We start from the raw sequence: 26533 nt of genomic DNA, 5'->3' as shown, positions 1-26533 counted from the left end.
TAAACCAAACAAAGATGCAACAAAGAAAGAGAACTACAGACCGATCTCCCTTATGAACATTGATGCAAAAATACTCAATAAAATACTGGCAAACAGACTCCAAGAACACATCAAAACAATTATCCACCATGATCAAGTAGGCTTCATCCTAGGGATGCAGGGGTGGTTCAACATACGAAACTCCGTCAATGTAATACACCATATAAACAAACTCAAAGAAAAAAACCACATGATCATCTCACTAGATGCAGAAAAGGCATTTGACAAAATCCAACACCCCTTCATGATAAAGGTCTTGGAGCGATCAGAAATACAGGGAACATACCTAAATATAATAAAGGCAATCTACAGCAAGCCAACAGCCAACATCAAATTAAATGGAGAGAAACTCAAAGCAATACCACTAAAATCAGGAACAAGGCAAAGCTGTCCCCTCTCCCCATACTTATTCAATATACTACTTGAAGTTCTAACCAGAGCTATAAGACAACATAAGGAGATTAAGGGGATACAAATTGGAAAGGAAGAAGTCAAGTTTTCCTTATTTGCACATGACATGATAGTATACATGAGTGACCCCAAAAATTCAACCAAGGAACTGATACAGCTAATAAAAACCTTCAGCAACATTGCAGGATACAAGATCAACTCAAAAAAATCAGTAGCCCTCCTATATACAGTTGACAAACAGGCTGAAAAGGAAATCAGAGATACATCACCCTTTACAATAGCCACAAATGATATAAAATACCTTGGGGTTACGCTAACTAAGCATGTGAAGGACCTATATGACAAGAACTTTAAGTCCCTGAAAAAAGAAATTGAAGAAGATGTCAGAAAATGGAAAGATCTCCCATGCTCATGGATAGGCAGGATTAACATAGTAAAAATGGCAATCTTACCAAAAGCAGTCTACAGATTCAACGCAATTCCCATCAAATTACCAACACAATTTTTCACAGATCTGGAAAGAATAATACTCAACTTCATATGGAAAAACAAAAAACCCACGATAGCCAGAAGAATCCTGTACAATAAAACAACCTCTGGAGGCATCACTATCCCTGACCTCAAGCTCTACTATAGAGCTACTGTAATAAAAATAGCTTGGTACTGGCATAAAAACTGACACATGGACCAATGGAATCGAATTGAAGACCCTGACATTAACCTGCACACCTGTGAACATATAATTTTTGACAAAGAAGCCAAAAATGTACAATGGAAAAAAGAAAGCATCTTCAACAAATGGTGCTGGCATAACTGGATGTCAATGTGTAGAAGGCTGCAAATAGATCCATATCTGTCACCATGCACAAAACTTAAGTCCAAGTGGATCAAAGACCTCAACATAAATCCAGTTACTCTAAACCTGATAGAAGAGAAAGTAGGAAGTAGTCTTGAACGCATTGGCACCAGAGATCACTTTCTAAATATAACACCAGCAGCACAGACACTGAGAGAAACAATCAATCAATGGGACCTGTTGAAACTGCGAAGCTTTTGTAGAGCAAAGGACATGGTCAACAAGACAAAGTGGCAGCCTACAGAATGGGAACAGGTCTTCACCAACCCCACATCTTACAGAGGGCTGATATCCAGAATATATAAAGAACTCAAGAAATTAGACATCAAAATGCCCAACAGTCCAATTAAGAAATGGGCTATAGAACTAAATATCTATATTGGATATAGATCACCCAATGACAGAGAAATGGATGAGATCTACATGACCACCTTGGACGACAGTGGGAGTAATGAAGGGCAAGGTTTGAGGGAAAGAAAGCTTAGGGGAGCAGGAGATCCCAGCTGGATCAAGAACAGAAAGGGAGAACAAGGAATAACAGACCATGATAAATGAAGACCACATGAGAACAGGAATAGGCAGTGCTGGAGAGGTCCCCAGAAATCCACAATGATATATCCTCTGTAGACTGCTGGCAATGGTCAAGAGAAAGCCTGATCTGACCTAGTCTGATGATCAGATGGCCAAACACCATCACAGTCGTGCTGGAACTATCATCCAATAACTGATGGAAGTGGATGCAGAGATCCTCAGCCAGGCCCCAGGTGGATCAGGCCCTGTTGAGAAAGAGGAGGGACTGTAAGAGTATGAATTGTTGAGACCAAGATTGGAAAAAGCACAGGGACAAATAACCAAATGAATGGGAACACATGAATTATGAACCAAAGGCTGTGGAGCCCCCAGCTGGATCAGGCCCTCTGGATAAGTGAGACAATTGAATAGCTTGAACTGCTTGGAAGGCACCCAGGCAGTGGGACCTGGACCTGTTCTTAGTGCATGAGCTGGCTGTTTGGAACCTTGGGCTTACACAGGGACACTTTGCTCAGCCTGGAAGGAGGGGACAGGACCTGCCTGTACTGAATCCACCAGGTTTAAATGAATCCCCAGGGGATTCTTGGCCCTGGAGGACATGGGAATGTAGGGGAGGGCCTGGGGGGAAGGTGGGAGTGGGTGCGGGAGGGGGGAGGACAGGGGAACCCATGGCTGATGTGTAAAATTAAAACACAAATATAATAATAATATAAAAAATACAGTGTATGTTTTAGTATATAGGTAGTCCATTCCCTGAAGAACAGACTCCACCTATGCAGTGATGACAGTTACCCTTGCTGGGATGAGATTAAAGCAATGTGGCTATTTGGGTGTCAGTACCCCCCACCCCCCTGCAAGGAAGCTCAATAAGTACACTGCATTGGACTCATTACTTTGGTCTGTCATTGGTTTCCTGTCTCCTGTAAGTGTACATAGAGAGTATACACACCAGGTTATACTGTGATTAAGGAAAAATAACGACTACAATTTAAGAATATCCCTCCCCCGATTTTTTAATGATACCACCACACAACAAGCTACTAGCCAATGAGTCAGTCCAGAACAGTGGTTCTTAGACTGGCAATCTTCCCCACTTAGGGTGCATCTGCTTTGGGGGGGGGGGGAGTTCCTCAAGACAGGATCTCACTAGCCATGACTAGCTTGGAACTCCTATGTTGACCAGGCTGGCCTTGAACTCAGAGATCCTCCTACCTCTGCCTCTTAAATGCTGCAATAAAAGGCATGTGCCACTGTTGTTCTTCATAGTTTACTCATTTGTTTAGGGGGCCTGCCACCCAGTTCCCAAATAATTCACACATGGAGGCTTATTCTTACTTTTGAATGCCTGGCCTTAGCGTGGCTTACTTTCTAGCCAGCTTTCCTTAACTTAAATTATCCCGACTACCTTTTGGCTCTGGGCTTTTCCTGTTCTCTTACACTATAAATCTTACTCCATTGCTGGTTGTGTAGCTGGGTGGCTGGTTCTTGGAGTCCTTCTCCTCTGGCTCCTTGCTCTCTGCTCCCAGATTTCCCCCTCTATAAATTCTCTGTGCCTGCCAGCCCTGCCTATCCTTTCTCCTACCTTGCTATTGGCCATTCAGTTCTTTATTAGCCTAATCTGGTGTTTTATACAGGCCCAGTAACACAGGTTCACAGAGTTAAACAAATACAACATAAACAAAATAACATTCCTTAAAATAATATTCCACAACACACCACCACTGCCCAGCTTTAGGGTACATTTGCAATGCCTAAAATTATGTTTAGCTGCATACTGGAGCAAGAGGCTACTACTGGCATCCAGTGAGAGGTGTTACTGACACTTAGCTGGTTGAAATCAGAGATGCCGCTTAATATTCTATGTCACATAACATACCCATTTGTCAAAAGTGTTGAGGAACATTCATTATTAATAAGCAAAACAAATGAGATGTATTTGTAAGTGTAACTTGTGTTAAATAGAACTGGATTTAGGCCCACTCCACGAGATGGAAACAATATTCAAAACTGCTGAACTGGCCAAGAACATAAGGTAGGTCATGGGCCCTAGGAAAAACCTACTATTATTCTACTAAAGAAATATAGCAATAAAATCACTCCTAATAACACAATGCTATGCCCACAAATAAGTGTCTCACTCGCTCCTCATCAGAGAAGATTCTTCTTGCAACAGATAGTAATTAACACAAAGACCCACAGCTGGACAACGTGCAGAGTGTGAGACTTCAGAGCACTCAGTCCTAAGTGAGATGTCATCATCAAACCCCTCCCTCAAGGCTCAGGGATCTATTTATGTGGAGGAGAAGGCAGAAAGATTTTAAGAGCCAAGGTGATGGATGACTCCGAGGAAACATTGTCTTCTCAACACAGCAGGAATGAAACATAAATTCACAGAGCCTGTGACAGCATGCACAAGACCTGAGCAAGTTCAAACCAGACATGATCCCAGCACTGACAAGGGCAGTGAACCCAAAATCCCACCCCTAACCAAGAAGCTATTGGTAACTGATACCTGCTGAGAAAGGAAATGCCCTATGGAATGTCCAGGAGTATACCCCAGGCCAGGACAGGAATAGTTGGCCAATAGAAGACAGTCTGGAGTTTGGGAGATTTGTTTTGCTTTGTTTTGTGGTTATTTTGTTTGTGGGGTTTTTTTTTTTTTCTTTTCTTTGGTTTGGGTATTTTTTGCCTGATTAGATTTTTGTTGTCCATTTTTTGTTTGTTTTGTTTTGTTTTGTTTTGTTTTTGAAAGGGAATATGAAGTTGAATAGGTAGGGTGATGGGGAGGAGTTGGGAAGGAAAGAATATGATCAAAATGTGTAAGAAAAAAATTAATGAAAAATAAAAAATAAAAAGTTTAGATAAGAGTGAATATAAATCGGTGGGTATATAATGTGTATCTGGCTATCTCAAGAACATTGCACTAGAAGTGTTTGCACTTCCTGCCTAAGATGACAGGTTTTAATATGTCTACTTCGCTGAACCACATGGTGCCAGAAAGTGAGGCATTATTCTGTGAGGTTGTCTATGGTAAGAGTAACATTTAAATCATTGGACTTAATTGAATCAGATCGCCCTCCATTACGTGAATGGGATTTACCCCCTCCCATTTAAGACCTACCCAGAACTGAAGGCTGAGTTCCCCCACCCCCAACTAACAGAATTCTAACTGAAAAACTGACTCTTCCTAAGGTTATACCAGTCTCTTGGTCTTCAGGACTCAACTGGGACACTGACTGGAATCTGCAGATTTTGGACTTAGCCTCTAAAATTGTGTGAGACAATTCTTTATAATATATACTTATGTGTCTATGGATTTGATTTTCTGGAGAGACACGATTAACAACTACCTGTGAAGCTCTTTTAAGTTTGTCAACTTGTTTTATAAGACGGCTAAGAAATACTGTTTGGGTTTGTTGGTTGGTTGGTTGGTTGGTTGGTTGGTTGGTTGGTTAACTAATAAGTTTATTGGAGTTACTTATACACACATGGGTGAGGGTTTACATAACTAGAGTATGGACGACTCAAAGGGAGCTGCAGTACAGAAAGCCCACCCCAGTATGGGTGACAACTCAAGAAAGCTGCAACTTTGGAGCTCTTTGAGTGAAAAATACTGTTCTTAATGCTCTGTTATAGACATAAATAACCCTTTGGTTGAGCATTATCTGCTCCAGCATTGGAGCAGGATCTTAAGTCACAAATGTGCCTAGTGTCTTGTGGGACAGTTTTATGCAGATGAATCTGATCTTGTGCTCTGTGGCTGCCCTTGAAACCAGCCCTTAGCCATGTTCATTTAGCAAAACAACTAGTGGGTGCTGTGTCCTCTGATATCTCACACACATAAACAAAAGGAACATCCCTTAAAATAATATTCCACAACACACCACCACTGCCCAGCTTTAGGGTACATTTGCAATGCCTAAAATTATGTTTTGCTGCATACTAAACTGCTGTCTGATAGGGGACAGCAGTAGCCTGTCTAGTCTCCACTTGCAGGTCAGATTCAAATGGCATGCTGAAAATCTCCCATGCGTGATTGATTCTGAATTGGAAACTTCCTCCTGTGTGTGTGTGTGTGTGTGTGTGTGTGTGTGTGTGTGTGTGTGTGTATTTGCATTTACTTGATATTCTTTTAAATCAGGTCCATTGGTCATTGACACAGCATGGCTTCTCTGCCGACTTTGTAAAATTCAAAGTCTGCATAAAGGAATATTTATAAATTGTTAATGGCCAAGGGAGAAAACCCTCAAACCAGAGCTAATACCATATTGCAAGGCTGAACATCTGATGATGCTTTGCTAACCTCTAAAGAGTAGATTTGAGAGAGGCTAAGGGGAGCCTTTTTATTTCAAGATTTTTATTTTTATTTTATATGTACTTGCATATTGCCTGAATCACGTGCATGAGTATTTTGTCTGAGCCTGAATTATGAGTATTTTGTCTGTGCACCATGTGCATGCAATGCCTGAGGTGGCCAGAAGAGGGCATTGGATCCCTTGGGTCTGGAATTAAAGATACTTGTGAGCTACCCTATGGGTACTGGGAATCAAGCTTGGGTCCTCAGGAAGAGCAGCCAGTGCTTTTAATCATTGAGCCTTCTCTCCCACCCCAAGAGGAAACATTGTCATCTACATTTTCTGTCTGGTTCTTTCTTATGTATGAAAGAAAGAAAGAAAGCTGGTGACGTTAAATACATGCACCTACATTCTGCAAATTCCTGTTTGTTTCTCCTTTCTCCCTCACAAATGGCAAAGCTAGCTGTGGTCTCAGAGCCATTTTCTTAACTTAGCTCATATTCGTATTAGGCAATAGCCATATTTGAGGGAAAGCTGATAGCCCTAACTTCACTTGTATTAATCACCAAAGATTTACACAAGTTCATAAAGATAAATTTAGGAAGCTTTTACCTCGACTTAGCCAACAAACCTCAGAACCTTCCCATAACAACTGCTTCTGAGCATGAGCAGTTGGTTTTTACAGATGCTGAGGCGAACTCTCTTAGGCATGGCAATTAACACACCAGGCTTACTAAACGGAAATCAAGAAGAGCATCCAGCAGTGACTGCAGAGAGTTGTGCTTACCGGTAGCAGGTCTGCATAGAGACCAAGATGGAACTTTACAACTTCATGTCATTCTTCATGTAGCATTAGCATCATGTGATAGGACTACAAGTGTGAATGTTCTAAATGTCCCTAAAGTGTGTGAGTCATCTACAGGACCAAAACGGAGATGATGCCCCAGTATGACCTGTCCAGGATGCCAGAAAACACAGCCCTGAAGCAACAAACATTGCCTGCCCACCAGCTAGATTTATCTGCCTCGGTGGTCCTCTCTATCTTTTTTGCCACAGGAGGATTCTGCCTCTGTATGGGCATCATCCTTCTACTGTCTGCAAAGAGCACCAAGGAAATCGAGGTTTGTGGTGGCTTACTCTTTTCATTTCCAAAGTTGCTCAGTTTGGGACTAAATAAATGGGAACAGTCACTTTAAGAACATAGCCCCTCAATGGGAAACTAGGTATGACTGGATCCACCCAACTTTGGGCTGGCAGGGCTGCAGATGGGAAAAGAGGTCTTAGTGTTGACGTCATTCATTCTTGCTGTCACACTGATCACCTACTGCCATATTTACATCTAAGAGCTTGCCCAAGTCAGGTGATCTTGGAGAAGTGAGCAAGCAACAAACAAAGGCAGAAGGAGAGAGTCAAGTTCAAAAGCCCGCCAGACCCCAGTAATCCATATGAGCTTTTAAATGTTATCCTTGTGTAGTTAACGTGTCATAGTTTACTGGGCACAGTGAGTTGTTTTAGTACATGTTTACAAATATAGACTGAGCAAACCAAGGGAATTGCCATTTTCCTCCCCTTAATTTCCTTATGATTAGATTCTAGCTCCTCTCTTCTAGATAGTTATGAAATATACAGGAAATTGCTATGAGCCATAGATACACTACTGTCCTGTGGAGCACAAGGATTATTCTTTCTGTGTTCGGTTCACCTCGGTCAGCTTCATCCCCCCTCCCACTGCCCTTCCTGGCCTCTGGCTACTCTTCTCCTGTACATGAACTGTTTTTGCTTCCGTATATAAATGACAGCATGCAATATCAGTTGTTGTAATAACCTCATTGCCATTCATTTTGCTGCAAATGACAAGATTTTGTCTTTATGATCTAATAATGTTCCATTATTAGGATATACTATGTTGTCTGTATTCATCTGTCACTAGACAATTAGATTGAGATCAATTCCATGATATTATGAATAGAACTGCAAACAATTGTGGGAATATGGGTATCTTTTTAATGTGCTAAATTGCATTGTCTTTAGCTATATACCCAATGAGAGGAGTCACTCTTTACAAGAAACTTTAAGTATGAGTGACACCTGCCTCTCAAATTCTATGAATAGCAGACCATAGTCTTTGCTCTGGTTTTATCTAAAGGCTTACAAGTTCAGCTGAACACGAATTGCAAAATACTGTCATCATGCACATAGCAAATTGGGGATATGTGTTTCTCACTAAAATTCTTAAAGATAGAAAGCATCGGAGATACCATCTACTCAAAAACTGTGCGGTCATGAAATGTTTCTTCTAACTCTGTGTTCCCACAACAAGGAATGGAATCTATGAAATAAAGGGCATTCCAGTATGACATCTCTGGTAGACAACTGTTCCATCATGCTGATGATGAGAATTTAGAATCCTAGAGGTCCTAATCCTCCAGCCAAAAGAGGAGTTTGGCCACACTGGAGCCCCAGTTCCCTTGGTGTGGTTCAGTGTGCTGTCTGTGCTTGCTCTCGACTGGCATACTGTCCTGTTCTTCAACACTCCTTATCAGTTGAAGTATAGTTCCACAACCAGAAACGGAATAGTTTTCTCAGAGCAATCATTCAAGCCATGCCGTGAGTGTGGAGAATGGTGACTGAGAGCGTTGGTAGCGCTTTAATATTCAGCTTTGCTTTAACTCTAAGGGACTTCACAAAGACTCAGTATTTCTTTTTTTCTGGTTAGTTTCTCTCCAGAAGAATCCTACATCCTACTGGCACCTTACCAAAGAGCCCTCCCTTGCTTCTCTGAGCTTCCACTTGCCCAGAATCCTCTGATTGCTCTTCATCATAGACAGGGAAGCAGAAGCTGCCCACAGGATTGGGGAGCACGCCATTCCTGGTCCCCCCAGCCCCTACCCTGTCTCTGAACCTTGCCTCCCACTGTCTTCCAGCTTTATCCTTCCAGAACTGAGTGTGGAGTGCCTTGCCAGAGCACACAGGCATCGTTACTCACTTGGGACACTTGACTCTTTTTTATTTTTTTTTAAAGAGTTCATTATATAATTTTTCCACAGAATTTAACTTTCAAAAGGCTTTCTCAAGCTGAGAATTATTGCACATACATCAGTAATCTTCTTTGGAAATACTGTTTTTCTGCTTTGTCACTTTCAGTAACTTCCTCCAGATGATGTGTGAGGTAATTAATCTGAATATTTTCCATAGAAAAACATGGAAACTAGAGAGTGAGCTTCCTGTAAAGGTGATTAGGCTCAGGCTGGAAGCACGGTCTTCGGGAATCACTGGCTAATGCCTTCCTAGCAGCCCCTACTCAGGACTGAGGGAAAGTGGCTTCCTCCCAACCAATCACAGAAGTGTGCAGCAGAGATATGGAGTTCCCAGCCAGTGGCAAAATGCCTCCTGGCGACCCAGTGGAAGACTTGTAGGAAGGCCTCATCCCAAGCACCCCAGAAAAGAACATCCACACTGCAAGCTGTCCTCTAGCCATGCCACGGGCTCCATCTCCAAAAAATTGAAGACTTTGGATAGGCTGGGACATGAATTTTCAGATATGGGCTCATCTAACCTCTAAATGAATTATTGTGTTTCCTTGCCTGACAGATTAATTACACAAATATATGCGCAAACTGTGCTCAGCTACGGGAAGATAGCTCAAATTTTGACAAAGAATGCACTTGCTCTGTTCCCTTTTACCTTCCAGAGAAAATGGAGGTGAGTTCAATTCACTTCATACTGATGGACCTCCTCATGTTTCTGCATGTTGTTTTTGTACTTTCCGTCAAATACTTTCCAAAAACTGAAAGATATAAGACATAAAGCAAGGTAGAAATGGTAAGTCTTGAGTCCATGACTCTACAACCTCAGAATGCTTTTTGTGTTGTTGTTGTTGTTGTTGTTGTTTGTTTGTTTTCTGTTTCTAAACCTCAAGATTCTATTTTTAATTTTATTTATTTATTTTACATCCTGACCACGGTTTCCCCTGTCTTACCATTCCTTCTCCTTATCTTTAGACTAGTTAAGGCAATGCAGTGTGAGGAAGAGGTTCCCAAGAGCTAGCCAAAGATTAGGGACAGAACCTGCTGTCATATGAGTTCCACAAATAGACCAAGCTACACAACTGTCACATAAATGTAGACAGGTCAGTCCCATGCAGGCTCCCTGGTTGTTGGTTCAGACTCTCTGAATGCTTATGAGCCAGGTTAGTTGATTCTGTGGGTTTTCTTGTGATGTCCTTGAACCCTCTGGCTCCTATGATCCTTCCTCCCTCTCTCCAGCAGGATTTCCCAAGCTTATCCTAATGTTTGGCTGGGGGTCTCTGTATCTGTTTCCATCAGTTACTGGATGAAAGCTCTCTGAGGACAACTGGGGTAGTGACCAATCTGATCACGGGAGATGGCCAGTTCAGTTCACTATTGCTGGGCGTCTTAGCTGGGGTCACCCTTGTAGGTTTGTGGGAGTTTCCCTTGCACCAGGTTTCCACCTGTCTCCGAAAAGCCCACCTACCCCCAACCTCAAGATTCTTAACTTTCCAACATGATTTGTATGATCAATCACACAGGTTCCACTATAAATATGTGTGTGGACAGGGCTATAGAACTTACTACATTTAGCACCTCGTGTTAAGTGAAATCGTTAATGGACTGAGAAGTTACATGACTTGGCTAAGGTCACACGTTAAGTTGGTGTCAAGAGTTTTACCTGGCGGACTTCTCCATGGATTCTCCTACCCCAAGACATCTTACCAGTGCAGTTGCTGGATCCAAAAGAGGCTCTCAGCGTGGCTCCCTGGCAGTGTGAGGAATGCCAAGAGAAACCCCTGCTGTTGAGCTGATTAAACTATCTCCTCATGTGACTACAGATTCTAGGGAGATTCCATGAAGAAACGTCCCGGAACAGGCTGAGGCAAGGAGAGCTGTCCACCCTGACCTTTAGGGAAGAGGAAGGGAAGGGAGAAGTGAATCGATATTTTAGGAGATGATAATGACTTGCGTTTGGGACCAGCTAAATGAGCTGTAAGCCCTAAGGTGGGTGCTCAGTGGAGAGACAGAGAGAAGGCTAGCCTGTACCTGGATTCCTATGTATAGTAACATTCTGAAGGAAAGCAGGGAACCAGGTCTTTGTGGGAGACATTGAGAGGAAGGGGTGTAGAATGCAGAGCACAGGGTGGACATTTGAAATATCTTTGAGAAATAGAATAAAATACATTTCTCATTTGAGTCTTGACTGCTAGGTAAAACCATGGAGGCATAAACATCTCTTCTCAGCGCTCCATGCGGGGAGTGTAGCTGAGGGGTGGTCCTAGCTCTGTGCCCACGGGCCAGGCTTCCAGGGGATCTTATATGCCACGGGCTGATCACAGTGGTAACTAAGGTAGGCTCTCCCCAGAAGAGAAGCATCCTGTGAGGCATTATAGCATAAGCCTTCCTGTCAGCTTGCTGAATGGTTTGAAGAAATACTGCGGCCTGAGGTCTTCTTTGCTCTCGTTCTTGACCTTCTTCTAGCCCTCGAGTCCATCCATACTTCCTGAATCCCCCTCTCCTCCATTCCTTCTTGAAGGCCCAGAATATTTAAATTTTTGAAGGAAGAAAAATCCTAAAGAGAAAACCTAACATCAATTCCCACCTACCTGCGCTCTTAGGAAAAGCACAGAACTTGCCGCTAAGTTAGTGACATTCTTCACGAGAGTCTGAGCTCGGGGAGTTTCCCATCTCCTGCTTCCCATGTGCCCAGCATGCATATTCACCTGCATGTGCTTAGTAACTCCAGTTCTAAGTTACATCCCCTGCATTTGAAACTGTACTCATGGCTCTGGGTGCTTACATCAATGCAACATGCAAAATGTTTGGTGTGGTATGTTTGTCCTTCCTAAATGAAGCATTAAAACAGCTTCTGAAGGGAGAGATAGAATGGTGACCACCAAATGGCTGTGTGTAGCTTCAGCTCAGTGCAAAGACAGGCCCTGGGTCCATCCCACTGAGCAACACACACAAACCCACAGTCAGCCTTGCCAGTCAGCACCTCCTCCAGGTCATCCCATGGCAACTACCCCACAAACTCAGAATCAAGCTCCATACAAGCATCCTATCCTAACAAGGCTGTTCATCTAAAACCAAGTCCTCACTAAGACCCTCAGCATGCCGGCCCTCATCCATCCCAAAATATGCCCAGTACTACCATCCATGCAACTGCTCCTAGACCACTATTTGATACAATGAGACACCACCACAGACAAAAGGTCCCTAACCTACAACAGCAGCTGCTGTGGCTATTCTGCTGTCTCACTATGCCATAGTATAAATATACTGTATAGTCTCCAGCAACATCTTAGTACATGGCCTGTTCTTCACATACAAGGTCATTAACTATTATTAACTGCTGTCCCACTCAAGAGCACCAGCAAATACTGGATGAACAGTCTTAATCAAGCCATGCACCCCACTCTCACTGGGAAAATCACTGGAATGCTGTTGGATATTAATTACTCCAACTATTTCAGCTGCTTAAGTCCCTGTCTCTCCACTCTGAAGCTGATAAAAGTAATGTTGTTGTCCCAGAAGCTGCCGCACCAAAGAGGCTGCTGGGAAAGCTTATACTAGTGCTGTTGATGTTACAGCTGTTTCAGATTGATTGGGGACCCCAAAGAGAAAAGCGTGTTCCATCAAGAAGAAATACCTAGATATTGAAATCTTATAAATAGTAATTTAAAAGTTTAGAACATGGTATGCCAAGTATTTTTCTGGTATCGCCACAAAGAGACAAAATTCATAAATCTGCATTTATGTGTTGAAAATACACAGCCTGAAGCTGGGCTTGGAGACGGCACTCCAGAGGTAGAGGCAGGCAGATCTCTGTAAGTTCAAGGCTGGCCTGGTCCTGTGTCAGCCAGGACTATACAGTGAGACCCTGTCTCCAAACATTTTTTTTCTTTTTTGAGTTTCTAGTTTCTAAAAAGAAACTAAGTTCCCATCGACGTTTTGTATACTGTTTCCTGTTTGTTTTTTAGGAGGTATTGATGTTTATTAATATCCCAGTCAATTTATCTTATTTGCTTCTTATTTCTCTTTTATGCAGGGTGACGTTTACATGTACTACAAACTGTATGGTTTCTATCAGAACCTCTATCGATATATTCTGTCGAGAAGCAACAGTCAACTGGTGGGGAAGGATATTTGGGTAAGGCTCAGTCCCATTGGTGTAACGTTCTCTTCTGTTTAAGTCATTCCAAAAGACAGGAGTCAAGCAGGACTCAGAATCTAGGTTTTTTGAAGATAGAAATGTTTTCTTCATCCTTAAAGTGAAGGAGCTGAGCATTTGAGATAAATATTATCAGGAGCAAGCACTGGCCCCTTTTAAAGCAGTTAGTGTGGGTGATAGCCATTGAAGTAGCTATCCTGTGTTCTGAGAGACCTTGGTCTCTGTTTGATTCACTTGCTAACCATGTTTGCCTTTTTAAAACTGAGGTCCTTGATCCATCCTACTTAAAGGAAACTTGCTTGAATAAAAGCCTTTGGTTTAACTAGGTATAAAAGCCTACATATATGCTGGGCAGTGGTGGGACATGCCTTTAATCCCAGCACTTGGGAAGCAGAGCCAGGCAGATCTGTGAGTTCGAGGCCACCATGGTCTCCAAAGCGAGTTCCAGGAAAGGCACAAAGCTACACAGAGAAACCCTGTCTCGAAGAAAAGAAAAAAGCCTAGGTATCCTAGGATTATACATTTTTATTCTCAGTAGTTCGTATAGGTTAGCAAGAGAAACTAGGTGAATCATTAATTATTCCATCCTGACAGTCTATGGAAGTGATAACCTAAACATGTCTAGCAGTTGCCCTATAAAGTCATCTAGCTATGGAATCTGGCCCGAATACCCTTCTGAATATGGTACACTTTCACAGATTTTTAGAAATGTTCCCATGTAGACTCAATGTGATACTAAGCATACCAAGGTAAAATATTTTTCCTGCAAATAGTTTTGGCATGCTCTGTGTTATTAAAGAGGAAATAAAATACCTAGACATTCGCATGCACATATATCTCCAAAGACTGAACATATTCTAGTCTAAGTGAGCCAGAACCCCTGAAAAAAACAGGTAGCAGTCCATAATCTTTGCCCATGCCAATACACTAATGAGAGTCGATGCACATTGCCAGTGTTCTCTTTTTCAATAGTCTGAGAGTTTGCCAAAAGCACCTCTCATTGATACATCATCTTGCACACAGGATGTTAAGAACTGTTCTCCGTTCCAACTGTCCCACAACAGCACCCCCATCATTCCTTGTGGTGCAATTGCCAACAGCATATTCAATGGTAGGTGACTTTTTTCCTATCTCTTCCATAAGCGTGTAACCACGTCCACATCCAGGATGTTACCCGGGCAGCTGAGTGGCTGGTTTTATTTTCTTGCTTAACGCCAAGTATTTCATCCAGAATAAGCCAGAACACTGATGTCTGGTGTTTCATTTGTAAATATCTTCTCCCTCACCAGCAATCTGAAGGAACTGTCAGAGAACACAATTAAATGGAGCCAAAGAATATTTTTCAATAATTGGCTCAATGTTGGTTAAAGAAAAAATGATCTCATGATTAAGCATCTATGGCATGTAGGCGTGTTGAGTATCTGAAAAAAAAAAAAAAAAGACAAAAAAAAACCCAACTAATTTGTTTTTCATCTGTGTCTGGGTCTGCATTTTGAAAGGTAGCAAAATGGCTAACATCTCTACCATAATTTTAAATTTCCTTTCAGATACCATCACTCTTTCATACAACCTTAATTCATCTATAAATATAGAAGTCCCAATGCTAAAGAGTGGGCTTACATGGTGGACAGATAAGTATGTCAAATTTCGGAATCCAAGAGCCAGTGATCTTGCTAGTGCATTTGCAGGTAAGATCCAGACAGTTACTCGATAGAGTTCCCCTCTCCCTGTTTTTGGAGACAGGGTCTCTCTACATATCCTTGACTGTTCTGAACTCACTGTGTAAACCAGGCTACTGCAGAGCTCAGAAATATGCCTGCCTCTGCCTCCAGAGTGCTGAGATAAAGGCATGTGCCTGGTTCCCGTGTGTGTGTGTGTGTGTGTGTGTGTGTGTGTGTGTGTGTGTGTGTGTGTGTGTGTAAGATCCCACAAGGCTTCTTTTTTATTTCTTTGATTCCTGTTGTCCTCATTCCTCATTTTCCCCATCCTGGGCACCTCCATGGTTTATATGAAATAATTGGTTCTATGTTTTGTTCAAATTAACCATTAAGAAAAGGTAAATGTTTTAGGAAACTCATGTTTAAGCTACAATTTTTCATGAAACTGGACACATTTTTGAGTGGTTTTTGAGACAGGATTTCTCTGTATAGCCCTGGCTGTCCTGGAACTCGCTCTGTAGACCAGGCAGGCCTCAAACTCAAAGATATGTCCCTTTCTGCCTCCAGAGTGCTTGCATTGAAGGTATACACTACCATGCCCAGCTTCAACTGGATAACTTTTTAAAATAAAAATGACTATCTAATTATTTAAAATTTTTATTTATTGATTAATAAATTGACATAGTATTGATGTACCTATAAAACAATTCTACTCAAATCTACTTTAAATTTTTAAAATTTACTTTCAAACAATGCTGGTTTTCAAAAATTAAAATATATAAATGCATATTAAATATCTTTTGAAATATTTGCTTTAGTTAGTATCAAAACAGTAAAGATAATACAGCAGAATAATTTTCCTGGATACCCATTCACAAGCTCAATTGGTTTCTTGGCTGTATGTGTTATGGCCTTATTATTTTTAATTATTTCAAAAAATTGTCTGCAACTTTAAAAGGTGAATTCTGTAGCTAATCAATTTAAGATTGTCAGCACCTTTAAATGAGTCTTGTCTTTTGACTCTGAGTAAATATCATCTCCATAGTCAGAGTCAATTTTGTTAAATGGGGTGGTGTCTTTGTCAGGGTCTCTATTGCTGTGACAAAACACCATGACCAGAAAGCAGGTTGGGGGGGAAAGGGATTATTTGGCTTACACTTCAGCATTGCTGCTCATCACTGGAGGAAGTCAAGACAGGAACTCAACAGGGAAGGATCCCAGAGGCAGGAGCTGATGCAGAGGCCATGGAGGGGTGCTCTTACTGGCTTGCTTCCCGTGGCTTGCTCAGCCCACCTTCATATGGAATCCAAAACGAACAGCCGAGGGATGGCACCACCCACCATGGGCTGGGCCCTCCTCATTGATCACTAACTGAGAAAATGCCTTACAGCTGGATCTCATGGAGGCATTTCCTCAACTGAGGCTTCTTCCTCTCTGATGACTAGTTTGTGTGGAGTTAGCACACAAAACCAGCCAGTACAGAGGAGAATGTGAATTTTTATTTCATTGTAGTGAAATATGCTAGTATTTTAATCCAAATATTTTCATAGGCATTTTTTACTCCATGTTTTTTTTTTGTTTTTTTTTTTTTCTATTTTTTGGTTGTTTTGAATGTATCATGAAGTTTAGATGCTACAGTATAAATCCTGGGCTTTCTCAATATCACTTTATTCTGGCACAGAAATTATTTTAACCAAAAGTAAGAGTGCCTACCAATAGTCTTTATACAAGTCAAAATAATCTGAGGCACAATTATAAAATTCAAAAATTGAATCTTATTTTGAACTATCATATGTTCAGTTATTCCTTTACTGTCACCTGAGTGAGTTTTAATGTTACTTTGGAAGCTTAGTTTTCCATTAAGTATTGCTCACAAAGTCTTCACAACCTAGCATTTCTGACATTACCTATGTTGCATACTTAAAAAATTTTTGGGGGGGGTTGGGGATTTAGCTCAGTGGTAGAGTGCTTGCCTAGCAAGTGCAAAGCCCTGGGTTCAAGCCTCAGCTCCAAAAAAATAAAAATAAAAAAATAAATAAATTCAATTGTCTTGCACAAAATGCAACCCTAAGTTAAAGGGCTCATTAAAAAACAAAAAAGTTGGGGATCACTGTAGATCATGACATGAGTTATTGATAGACAAAAGCCTTCCTTAAAGTTTGAGGCATTCCAAGAATTCTCGTTCATGATATGCCTGCTGAAATATGTATCTGCCTGTCACACGTGTCACTCTGAGTGTTTTGCCTTTTTGTTTTGTCAATACAGAAAAAATACTTCTTTCTGCAGCTGAAACTCTTGATAAGTAATGTGTTGTAGCATTAATGGGCACTACTGTGCTTCATGTGTGTACCACACCAGTTTAAGGGCACTTCCTCTCTGTTGTTTTCTCTACTTGCTCAGGGAATTAGCTTCACTGTGGGGTGCTGCTCCACCAGATTTGCACTTCTTTTATTACTACAAAAGCAAACAATTTAAACTTGATTGTTGGAGTTCTTAACTGAGTTTATAGTAACATCTATAATAAATGCCAGATTTTTATCTTCATGATTGACTTTCTAAAAAGCTTTGCTTTGATTCTATGAGGAATTAAACCCAAGGGTTTATTATTGCTTGAATTTTCCTGTCTGAAGACATTCACATAAAACTAGCTTCATTTAACTGTTCACAGTTCTTTAGTCCTGATGAAGTCAACACATTAAGACCTTTTCTTTGGCTATGAAAAAAATTTAAGTAAAAACCTAGGGGCTAAAGAGAGAGAGAGCTCAGTAGTTTAAAGTGCTTGCTGCAGCATGAGGGTCTGAGTTCAGATCCCCGATAGCCACATAAAAAGCTGGATGTGGCAATGCACACTTGTGACCCTAGTGCTGGGGGTAGGGAACTGGAGAAACAGGTAGATCCCCAGAGCTTCTAGTCAGCCAGTTTAACCAATTAACTGTAGGTTTAGGAGAGACCCTATCTCAAAAAGCTATGCACATTGACACCCAGTGCTTATTATAAGCGTGCACACAGGTACACCTACACACACACACACACACACACACACACACACACACACACACACAATGCAACTAGGTAGGCTAGGTGCACTGCCCATCCCAGCACTCAGGAATGTGGGAAAGGACTTTGTGTCAAAAAAACTATATAAACAACCACAACAACAAAATGAAAGTAAAAATAAATCCTTTTATTTCTTATTTTATGGAAACAGGGTTTTATAGTCTCACTCTGGCTGGCCTTGGACTCACAGAGATCCTCCTGACCCTGCCTACTGAGCACTGGGTCTGAAGGTTTATGACACCATGCCCAGCTCTGTTTAATCTTAATGAAGACATGCTCCCAGAAAGACATATAAATGGACTTTCTGTAGGAGTTAAACCATTGTCTGGATAGAGTCTATAATCACAAACTTTTGAAATAAGTTCAGATGTTCTTCTGATTTAGTTTTTTTTTTTTATTTTCACATGGTCATTAACATCATTGTGGTTGCTGTGGTGGGATGATGTCAACCAAACTAAGTCATTTTCAGAAACTTTAAGAAAATACACTTGATTTTACATTAAACATTTCATTCCAGTCTTTAGCTCTTCACCGCTAAAAGGATTTATTATAAAATAAAAATCTGATACCTAATCATACCTAGTGATCTATTCAGACCATCACAAAATGGCTGTCGAGATTGCACATGCTTCTCATCTGGACTGCTCAGCATCCATTTCCTACAGAGACATCATGACCACACAACTAGACCTGTTCTTGCCTAAACCCCAACGCCAAAACACTATCCCCCCCTCCACCAGGTTACAGCCCGGCAGCTTCATACATCTAACAGGCAAAGTCAGAAACTTCATGCCTGCTAGCTGGAATGTTGAGCAGCTGGCAGGGGCTTAGAGATACCTTACATTGTAGTTTGACTGAAAAAGTCTCTGCTCTTCTTTCAGACACAATCACAAGTTCAAGTAGTGGCCCCATTCACTGCATATGTACATCTCACACGCTAGGCAAGACCATGTCTAGAGGCTGAAAGAGTGAAGTTACATGTATACAGACTGTTTGCAATAAATACCAAATTGCATGAACTTGTGGGCAGCAGATGTCAACTGGGGCTGCCCTGTGCTGCCTAGTCCCTGCATCTACAACTCAGTCACTAGTTTTTCAAGGAACTTGACAACATTTTATTGTTTTGTCTTACCACAGTATCTGTAGGTCTATACTGTAGAGTCCTTGGGTTTCTCTTCTCCTTTGCCATCCTTTGTTCCTGCCTCAAAGTGTTATCACATTGTAGTCTATGTAGTTGTCTGTGAGTTCCTTCAAAGATCTTACATAGTTTTTTTTTTTTTATCCTTGACCTTTGATACAAAGTAAACAATCAAGAAATGGTATTATTTAATGAATGAATGAATGAAAACAAATGACCCAAATTAACTTGGAAAATGAAGAAAGCTGATGTCTCAGACCAGACCATGCATATGATATCATCCAGATATATGGGAAGTGGTGGAACTGGAAGGTGATAGGGAGGTCTTAAAACCTGCATTTCTACAAGCTGTGTTCTAGCCCCAGTTGTCCCTGGCATACATCGCCTTAGGTCATGGTTACAAGACAAACCAGTAAGTGGGTTCTACAATGTAGGCCCCAAACACATTTTTTTTTTCATTAGAATCAATGACTGGTGTCTTGTGAAAGGCCAAAATAGACAGGTTCCGTGATAATTGCAGAGGAGGATTCTCTAGCACAGGATTATTTCCAGAGGAACACGTGTGGTATAAACTACTCCAGTCGATAATCATACCAGATTTAGTATAGCTTTGATAAGCACCTTTGCCTGTGCCCAGGGCGGGGGGTGGTGGGGAGTCTATTAGAAGCAAATTGTCCCAGTTGAAGAAGAATGGGGTTCCTGTTATAGGATTTGTTGTTGTTGTTGTTGTTGTCTTTGAGACAAGGTCTCACCGTATGCCCTTGACTGACTGAGAACTCAGTCACCTGTCTCTACCTCTCAGTGCTGGGATTAAAATCATGGGACACCAAACCTATCCAAGAGGCTTCTTATTTATCTTTTGAGTCCCCATAGGTAGAAGGACTAGCCAGACAGTAGGAAAAAGTCCCTCACACAATTTACTGTTGTTGATTAGCTCTCTGAAATTCAACATGGATCCTATCAACTTTGGGCAGGTTGAATAAGACCCTTAGATCCCTTCATGAAGCAGTAATTGATAATTGAATACCTGTTGCATTCCAGGTGCTGGAATGAGTGATAGGGAACAGATGAGGGTGATTCTGTCTTCAAGGGTGCTTTGTAGAGTGGGGGTAGCAATGTGGTCAGCAGAAAAAGCAAGCGTGAGACTTGGGGCAAAGTCAGTATATGGTCTCCTGACTTCACGCAAGCCTGTGATTCCAGTGCTCACTACTTCTTCACACTTTCTCTTTCTGTTTTTGTTTCTTAGAATTCATTTCTATTATCATAAGGTTAAAGTGAGTGGGTATAGAAGGCAGGGGATGAGTATGCTCTGGTGTATGTGCAGGAGGTCAGAAGACAACTTTTGAGAGCTGGTTCTCATCTCCCACTGTGTGGGTTGCAGGGATTGAACTCGGCTCTTCAGTCTTGACAGCACTCACCCTTACCCAGGAGCTATCTGCAGTATCGCTGATATCTCTTATTAACCCTACAACATTATCGTACACTCTTCCTTAGAATGTTTTAAACCAATATAATTAATGATTACATATTAAACTTACACGCACATTCTTTTTTTAAAGTCAAATTTCTCCTTTGTTGTGAATGCAGTTCTTTCTCTAAGGAAAACTAAAGGGAGAGCTGACTTTTCTCTACCATATTCTTCATCCCCCACTCCCACAGGAAGTGCAAAGCCTCCACACTGGGCCAAACCTATCTATGAACTAGATACAGATGACCCAGGAAACAATGGCTTCATCAATGAGGACCTCATTGTATGGATGCGCACAGCTGCTTTTCCCACTTTCAAAAAACTGTACCGCCGACTCAATCGTGTGCACAATTTTGTTGAAGGTTTACCTGCTGGTAACTACAGTTTCAACATCTCCTACAGTATCCTTTTGTGCCTCTTCCATTCCTAAGAGTGAAGGCGAAATCTGGCTGTTCATGGTTGAGTTTTTCCATTCCGTTTCTGTCCTCCAGCCAAATATGTGCACCACTAAAAAAAAAGTAGCACTTTATAGTAACACACAGAGGAGGAAAATGCTACCTCCTTGATTCGGGGGTGGCGAGGGGAGGTTCTATCTCTGGATTGACATGTCAAGAGAAAAACATGCAAATTTTGTTTATAATGTAGTTTAGAACGCTCCCAAAAAATAGAGAGACCCAAAGAAGTGACTGCATGTATTTACACGCTAGTTTTAAAGGAGTATCAATTATGTAAGAACTGCTGAGGGTTAGTTTAACCAAATTTGTCTTTGCAGGTTGACTTCTGATAGTAAAAATATCTTATTCCTCCCTCCCTCCCTCCCTTCCTCCCTCCCTTCTTTCTTTTCTTTTTTTCTTCCTCCCTTCCTTCCTCTCTTTCCTTCCTTCCTTCCTTCCTTCCTTCCTCCCCCCTCTCTCTTTCTTTCTGTCTTTCTTTCTTTCTTTCTTTCTTTCTTTCTTTCTTTCTTTCTTTCTTTCTTTCTTTCTTTCTTTTTGTGTTAGGGTCTCACTATGTGGCTCTGGCTATCCTGTAACTCATTATATACACCAGGCTAACCTCAAATGCACAGAGATCTTCCTACTTTTGCCTCCCAAGCACTGAGATTAAAGGCATTTCTCCCCACACCTAGTAAAAAGTAATTCTAGTGTTAGAGGGCATGTTTCATCCCTGCCTATGTCGTCAGAAGAGGATGGAAGGTCAGCGTGCCCTTCTTGCATTTGCTGATTTTCAAGTACCTTAAGCCGAAATAATATGCTGATGTGGCATATTTGGGGTTGATATGTCTTCTTCAGCTATCATCATCAACTATAACATCATCATATAAATGTGTCTGAAATGTGTATTTGATGTGTCTTTTTTTAAGGAACAACAAGCAGTAGCAATATCAGATATGGATATAGGAAAGGAGTATTTTTGTCCCCAAGAAAGACCAATAAACAGTAGATGTAGACATCTAAAGCAGTGAGGTGAAGCATGCCATATTGAGTAGGGTGAGATGGAGAATCAAAAAAATAAGGGAGTGGGTAATAAGAAGTACATCTGGAAGGCTGATTGGAATAGCAGATGCTGACACAGACCATAGAACCTTTAGACAAAAGTGTGTTAGAGCAAGGGAGCCCCCATCTCCCCGACTCATCACCCCGGGAAATGTGAAGCTCTGTACTTGACCAAACCTACCTATGGACTAGATAGAGACCATCCAGCAAACAATGGCTGCCTCAATGAAGACGTCATTGTGGATGTGGACAGCTTGATGCAATCCAGGCCAGGAATGCTGTGAGCTCTGCACTGCAGATGTGTGCTCTTCCTCCCTTAGGTACAGAGCCTGCCAATGGGAGACCATGTCTTAGCAACAGGCATATGGGCCAAGTTAGGAGACATATGTTCGAATAATGGATTATGATTTTTCCTCCTAATTTAAAGATACAAATGTGAGTCTGGATTTAAAACAACAATGAAGTTTTAACTATAAAATGTAACCAAGTCTTATCTCTAAGCAGTTATACATTTACATATAATTTATACTAACTGTGTAGAGTTCATTTCCCTGAAGGAGGTAGATTCCTTAGCTAGGTTCTCACCCAGCTTGGAAGCATCCAATTAGGCATCCACACCTCTTATAGCATACCAGGGTTACTGGCTAGGATTGTTCTAGAGGACACCCATCAGGCCAGAGCTTCTCCACACTGAATTATCCTCTTCCATAGTCATCTCTAACTCCCAGAGAGGTTCAATGAGAAATTCTTATTTTCTTTTTCAATGCCAGGGATCAAACCCAGAACTGTAGGCACACTAAGAAAATGCTCCTCCACTGAGCTATATGGCTAATCCTGGAATAGAAAAGCCTTGACACAATGTGAAATGCATATGTCCACATGTGGTCCTGCACCCTACCCCAGGATTTTTTTTCTCCTAGAGCAGGTGTGTGGAACTCTCCCACAGGAGGGCAGGGGTGCTCCTCTATGAGGTCCCTGCTGATAGAACATCTCTGCCTTGTCAGCCTTTCGTTTTCTTTTGCAGTAGTTGCTTTAAAACAGGGATTGGGTGTTGCCTGGTGAGTGTTGTCTCTCAAGTTGAATCTCTTGAGACTTCCTGACTGTCCTAAGAGGAAACTACACAGGAAACTGCAGAGGAAAAAACAAGATCAAAACGCTGCCTCCACCCCTTGCTACAATTTGGGTTGGGAGTGAGGAAAGGAAGCCACATCCTACAAGGGAGACAGTTTTTCCTCTCCAGACATGCTCTCCTTTGTGACTGCTACCAGCCACTCTTGAATGCTGATCTCACGATGGTCCACGCACAAATTCAACCGAGTGTGAGCCCTCTGCTCGTACTACCCCTGTGTGGCCTGGCTGAAGCCTAGACTGTAGCAAAAGCCTGAACTGTAGCAGTGTCCACTACTACAGAGGAAAATGATGCCCTCTAGGTGAGACTAGGACTCTCCCTTTCAAATAAACTTGGAGAAAACACAGGCAGGCAGATGAGGTAAGGCAGCACCCAAGGACCAGGTGACAATGAAGAATTCCAGTATTAAAAAAAGAAACAGAGAACGTGTCCCTAACATGTTTGCTTGTGTCTTTAAATAGCATGTTGCCAAGAGATTGGAAGCCTTTTAAGAGCTTTGCTGGGAAATGCCTCTGTCCTCTGTGTTGCTATGAGAAGGCTTTGTTTGTTTATTAGTTTCATTTACAAAAGGCACCAGATGTTTAAAACCCTCAGGCCGCATGCATCATGAAGATGACATCATTAAAATGCTGCATAGCAAGCCCACTTGAAACGCTTTCTCACCAGCAACAGGGACACTGCCTCTGCAGAACCCTAACAAATCCACCACCTTTAGCGTTCTCACCAAAAACATTTCACTGTTCATTCTGCTTTATTTATTATTCTCATTCTTCTTAAAGAATTTTATCTGTGGGGAGGATCCCTGCTTTGGCCTGTTAAGGAACTTAACCTCTCTGGAGTCTTCTGAATCACGAAGAAAACTTTCGGCTTGCTGTGAACATTATTTATATTCTTTATGCTCCCTTAGACTCATCAAAGGCAGTTAGATATCTGCTCCTTATCTAGCTGCTGGCAAATCATCCCGATCAATATACTTCAGCATCTCCTTTGTACACTGTAGCTATGTGGAGGGGACCCTTGTATTGACTAATTTTGTTCTAGCAAAATAGAGTACTAGTTGACTGTGTTGAAACATATGAATAACTGTTTCATGTCTACAAAAAAGATCGATTGTCTATCATTTAATGTAGTGTATTTATATCTGCCATGGTACCAATGAAAAATACTGAGTCCTTAACAGACCTTCTAGATTTTCCAGTTACCATGTTCCAGGGAGAAAAATCTGTTGTTCTTTCCACCCTGACATGGATTGGAGGAGGTGGCCTTTTCTTGGGGCTCACTTACACAGTGACAGGAGCATTGACATTGTTGGCCTCTTTCGCCATCCTGGCAATTTACTTGATGCTGAAAAGGAATAAAAAAAGTTTCCTGTAGAAGTGCAGTCAAGGTTTGAAAAGAAGAACAGTAGAAGGCAGAAGTGGACAACGAAGTAAAAGAACCAAAGATTTCTGGCAAAGCTGGAACATTTCTGAGCTATCTCAACAAGGGGTTATTGGATTGACTGAATCAATTATAATCCCAACTATGTGGATAAATAATGAGATTCCCAGAGTGGGGTGAAGAGGAGGGAGGAGGAGGAAGAGGAGGAGGAGGAAAAATGTGTGCAGTAAAATGTTCTTGGAATGAAGACAATAAATGGTTTTTGAACTCTAGACCAAGTGTTAAGAATTTGAAGTTCTTGTACTTGAGAGTGGGTGAGTTCCCCAGGGGTCTGCCATTACAATAAGAGCAAGCAAGCCGGAACTAAGTCCTTTTAGCTTTCCAATTAGACTCAGTTTTCTGGCTGGATGAATTTATAGATTTTTTTTCAAAGCACAATTGTTGAGCTGAGCAATAGAACTGAGTTGCAATCAAGTTTTATGCCAAGAATAGACCAAGCAATGCTTACCTATACCTTGAGTATTCAAAATACATCAAAAAGAAAGTTTCTTTAATGTTACAAGGTAATAGCACTAAGAGTTACTAATCCTTTAAACTATTTTGAGCCTGTTGAGGACACAAAGCAATTCTAGGCCTGATATTAAAATGACACTATCTAGAATATGAACGATGGCTGGCCTCAAACTCACTGTCTACACAGACTGACCTCCTGCCTTGGTTTCCCTAGTGCTAGGATCATAAGCGTGTACCATTACACTAGTTATATTAGTTATCTGCCTTGCTGTGACAAAATACCTGAAACAGTTTTGAAGCCAGGCCTGAGCCTGGCAGCGGTGGCGCACGCCTTTAATCCCAGCAGTTGGGAGGCAGAGTTAGGTGGATCTCTTGTGAGTTCAGGGCCTGCCTGGTCTACAAAGAAAGAAAAAGAAAAAGATGAAGAAGCATCAGCAAGTTAGGCGGGGTTTGTTGGGTTTATAGTTCCAGAGGCTACAGTCCATCATGTCGGTGAAGGCATGTCTGTTAAGAGCAGCAGGCAGCTGGTCACACTGCGTCAGGAGTCAGAAAATCAGAGCATGAGATGACCGCTGGTGCTCAATTGGCCTTTGCTTTTTATGTAGTCTGGGACTCCAGCCCATGGAGTGGTGCTGCCCACATGTATCTTGGGTCTTCCACCTCAGGTTAGTCAGTCCCTCACAGGTATTCCCAGAGGCTTGTCTCTTATGGGATTCTAAGTCCTATGAAGTGAACTGTTGGTATTAACCATCACACCAGGCTCAACAGGGATGTTTACTACTTGAATTCTATCCACACATGGGAAAGAACTTGTTATTTTAAGCACAGAGTAAGCATCAGCTTGCTATAGTGGCAGTAGAAAATCCACACACCACTGTCTGTCAATGCTCTAATCAGCTCAGCAATTGTTTTTGGGGTTTGGGTGTTCCAGAACAGAGCAAAAGGAAACACATGACTTGAGTCATACCCATTAACCTCTGACCCTGGGCTCCTGGCCCTTTGTCCCACAGCCCTCCTTTACTGTGCTAATTAGAGAAAGCAAATACAACTGTTTTATCTCAAACTCATAAGGACATAAGGTATAAAGATGCTCTATCAGTTAGGGATGTATTGGTAAGACAGAAAAAAATCCCTCTTCTCTCTCTCTCTCTCTCTCTCTCTCTCTCTCTCTCTCTCTCTCGCTCGTGTGTGTGTGTGTGTGTGTGTGTGTGTGTGTGTGTGTATGTGTGTGATGTTGGTAGCTAAACATTTCTTATAATTGGCTTGCGTGGTTGTTGGCAGCTCTACATTCTAGTAGATGAGTCCTGCTCAAGAAAAGACTTATAGTTAATAAGTCCAAAAGTATTCTGCCAGGAAGTGTTATGCTGTGGGTGGACTCCA

The 26533-nt window shown here is 41.6% G+C and overlaps 1 protein-coding gene across 1 annotated transcript; it reads left to right on the top strand.

The window, feature by feature from the left end:
* The first annotated feature begins 7067 nt into the window (after positions 1 to 7067).
* LOC118593754 (cell cycle control protein 50C) lies at positions 7068 to 24634 on the top strand. Its single transcript, XM_036203267.1, has 7 exons — positions 7068 to 7253; positions 9724 to 9834; positions 13195 to 13296; positions 14341 to 14428; positions 14865 to 15005; positions 20830 to 21039; positions 24450 to 24634. The coding sequence occupies exons 1-7, from the start codon at positions 7068 to 7070 to the stop codon at positions 24632 to 24634; spliced, it is 1023 nt and encodes a 340-aa protein (XP_036059160.1).
* The last annotated feature ends 1899 nt before the right edge of the window (positions 24635 to 26533 follow it).

Source organism: Onychomys torridus, chromosome 12 (genome assembly GCF_903995425.1).
Source record: "Onychomys torridus chromosome 12, mOncTor1.1, whole genome shotgun sequence".
Taxonomy (NCBI): domain Eukaryota; kingdom Metazoa; phylum Chordata; class Mammalia; order Rodentia; family Cricetidae; genus Onychomys; species Onychomys torridus.
This window is presented reverse-complemented; position numbering and strand designations above follow the sequence as displayed.

Excerpts from the sequence above, each read along its gene's own strand:
- LOC118593754 (XM_036203267.1), top strand. The coding sequence starts at position 7,068 with ATGATGCCCCAGTATGACCTGTCCAGGATGCCAGAAAACACAGCCCTG. Across the intron at positions 7,254-9,723 it reads AGAGCACCAAGGAAATCGAG|ATTAATTACACAAATATATG; the intron begins GTTTGTGGTGGC and ends CTTGCCTGACAG. Across the intron at positions 15,006-20,829 it reads TCTTGCTAGTGCATTTGCAG|GAAGTGCAAAGCCTCCACAC; the intron begins GTAAGATCCAGA and ends CCACTCCCACAG.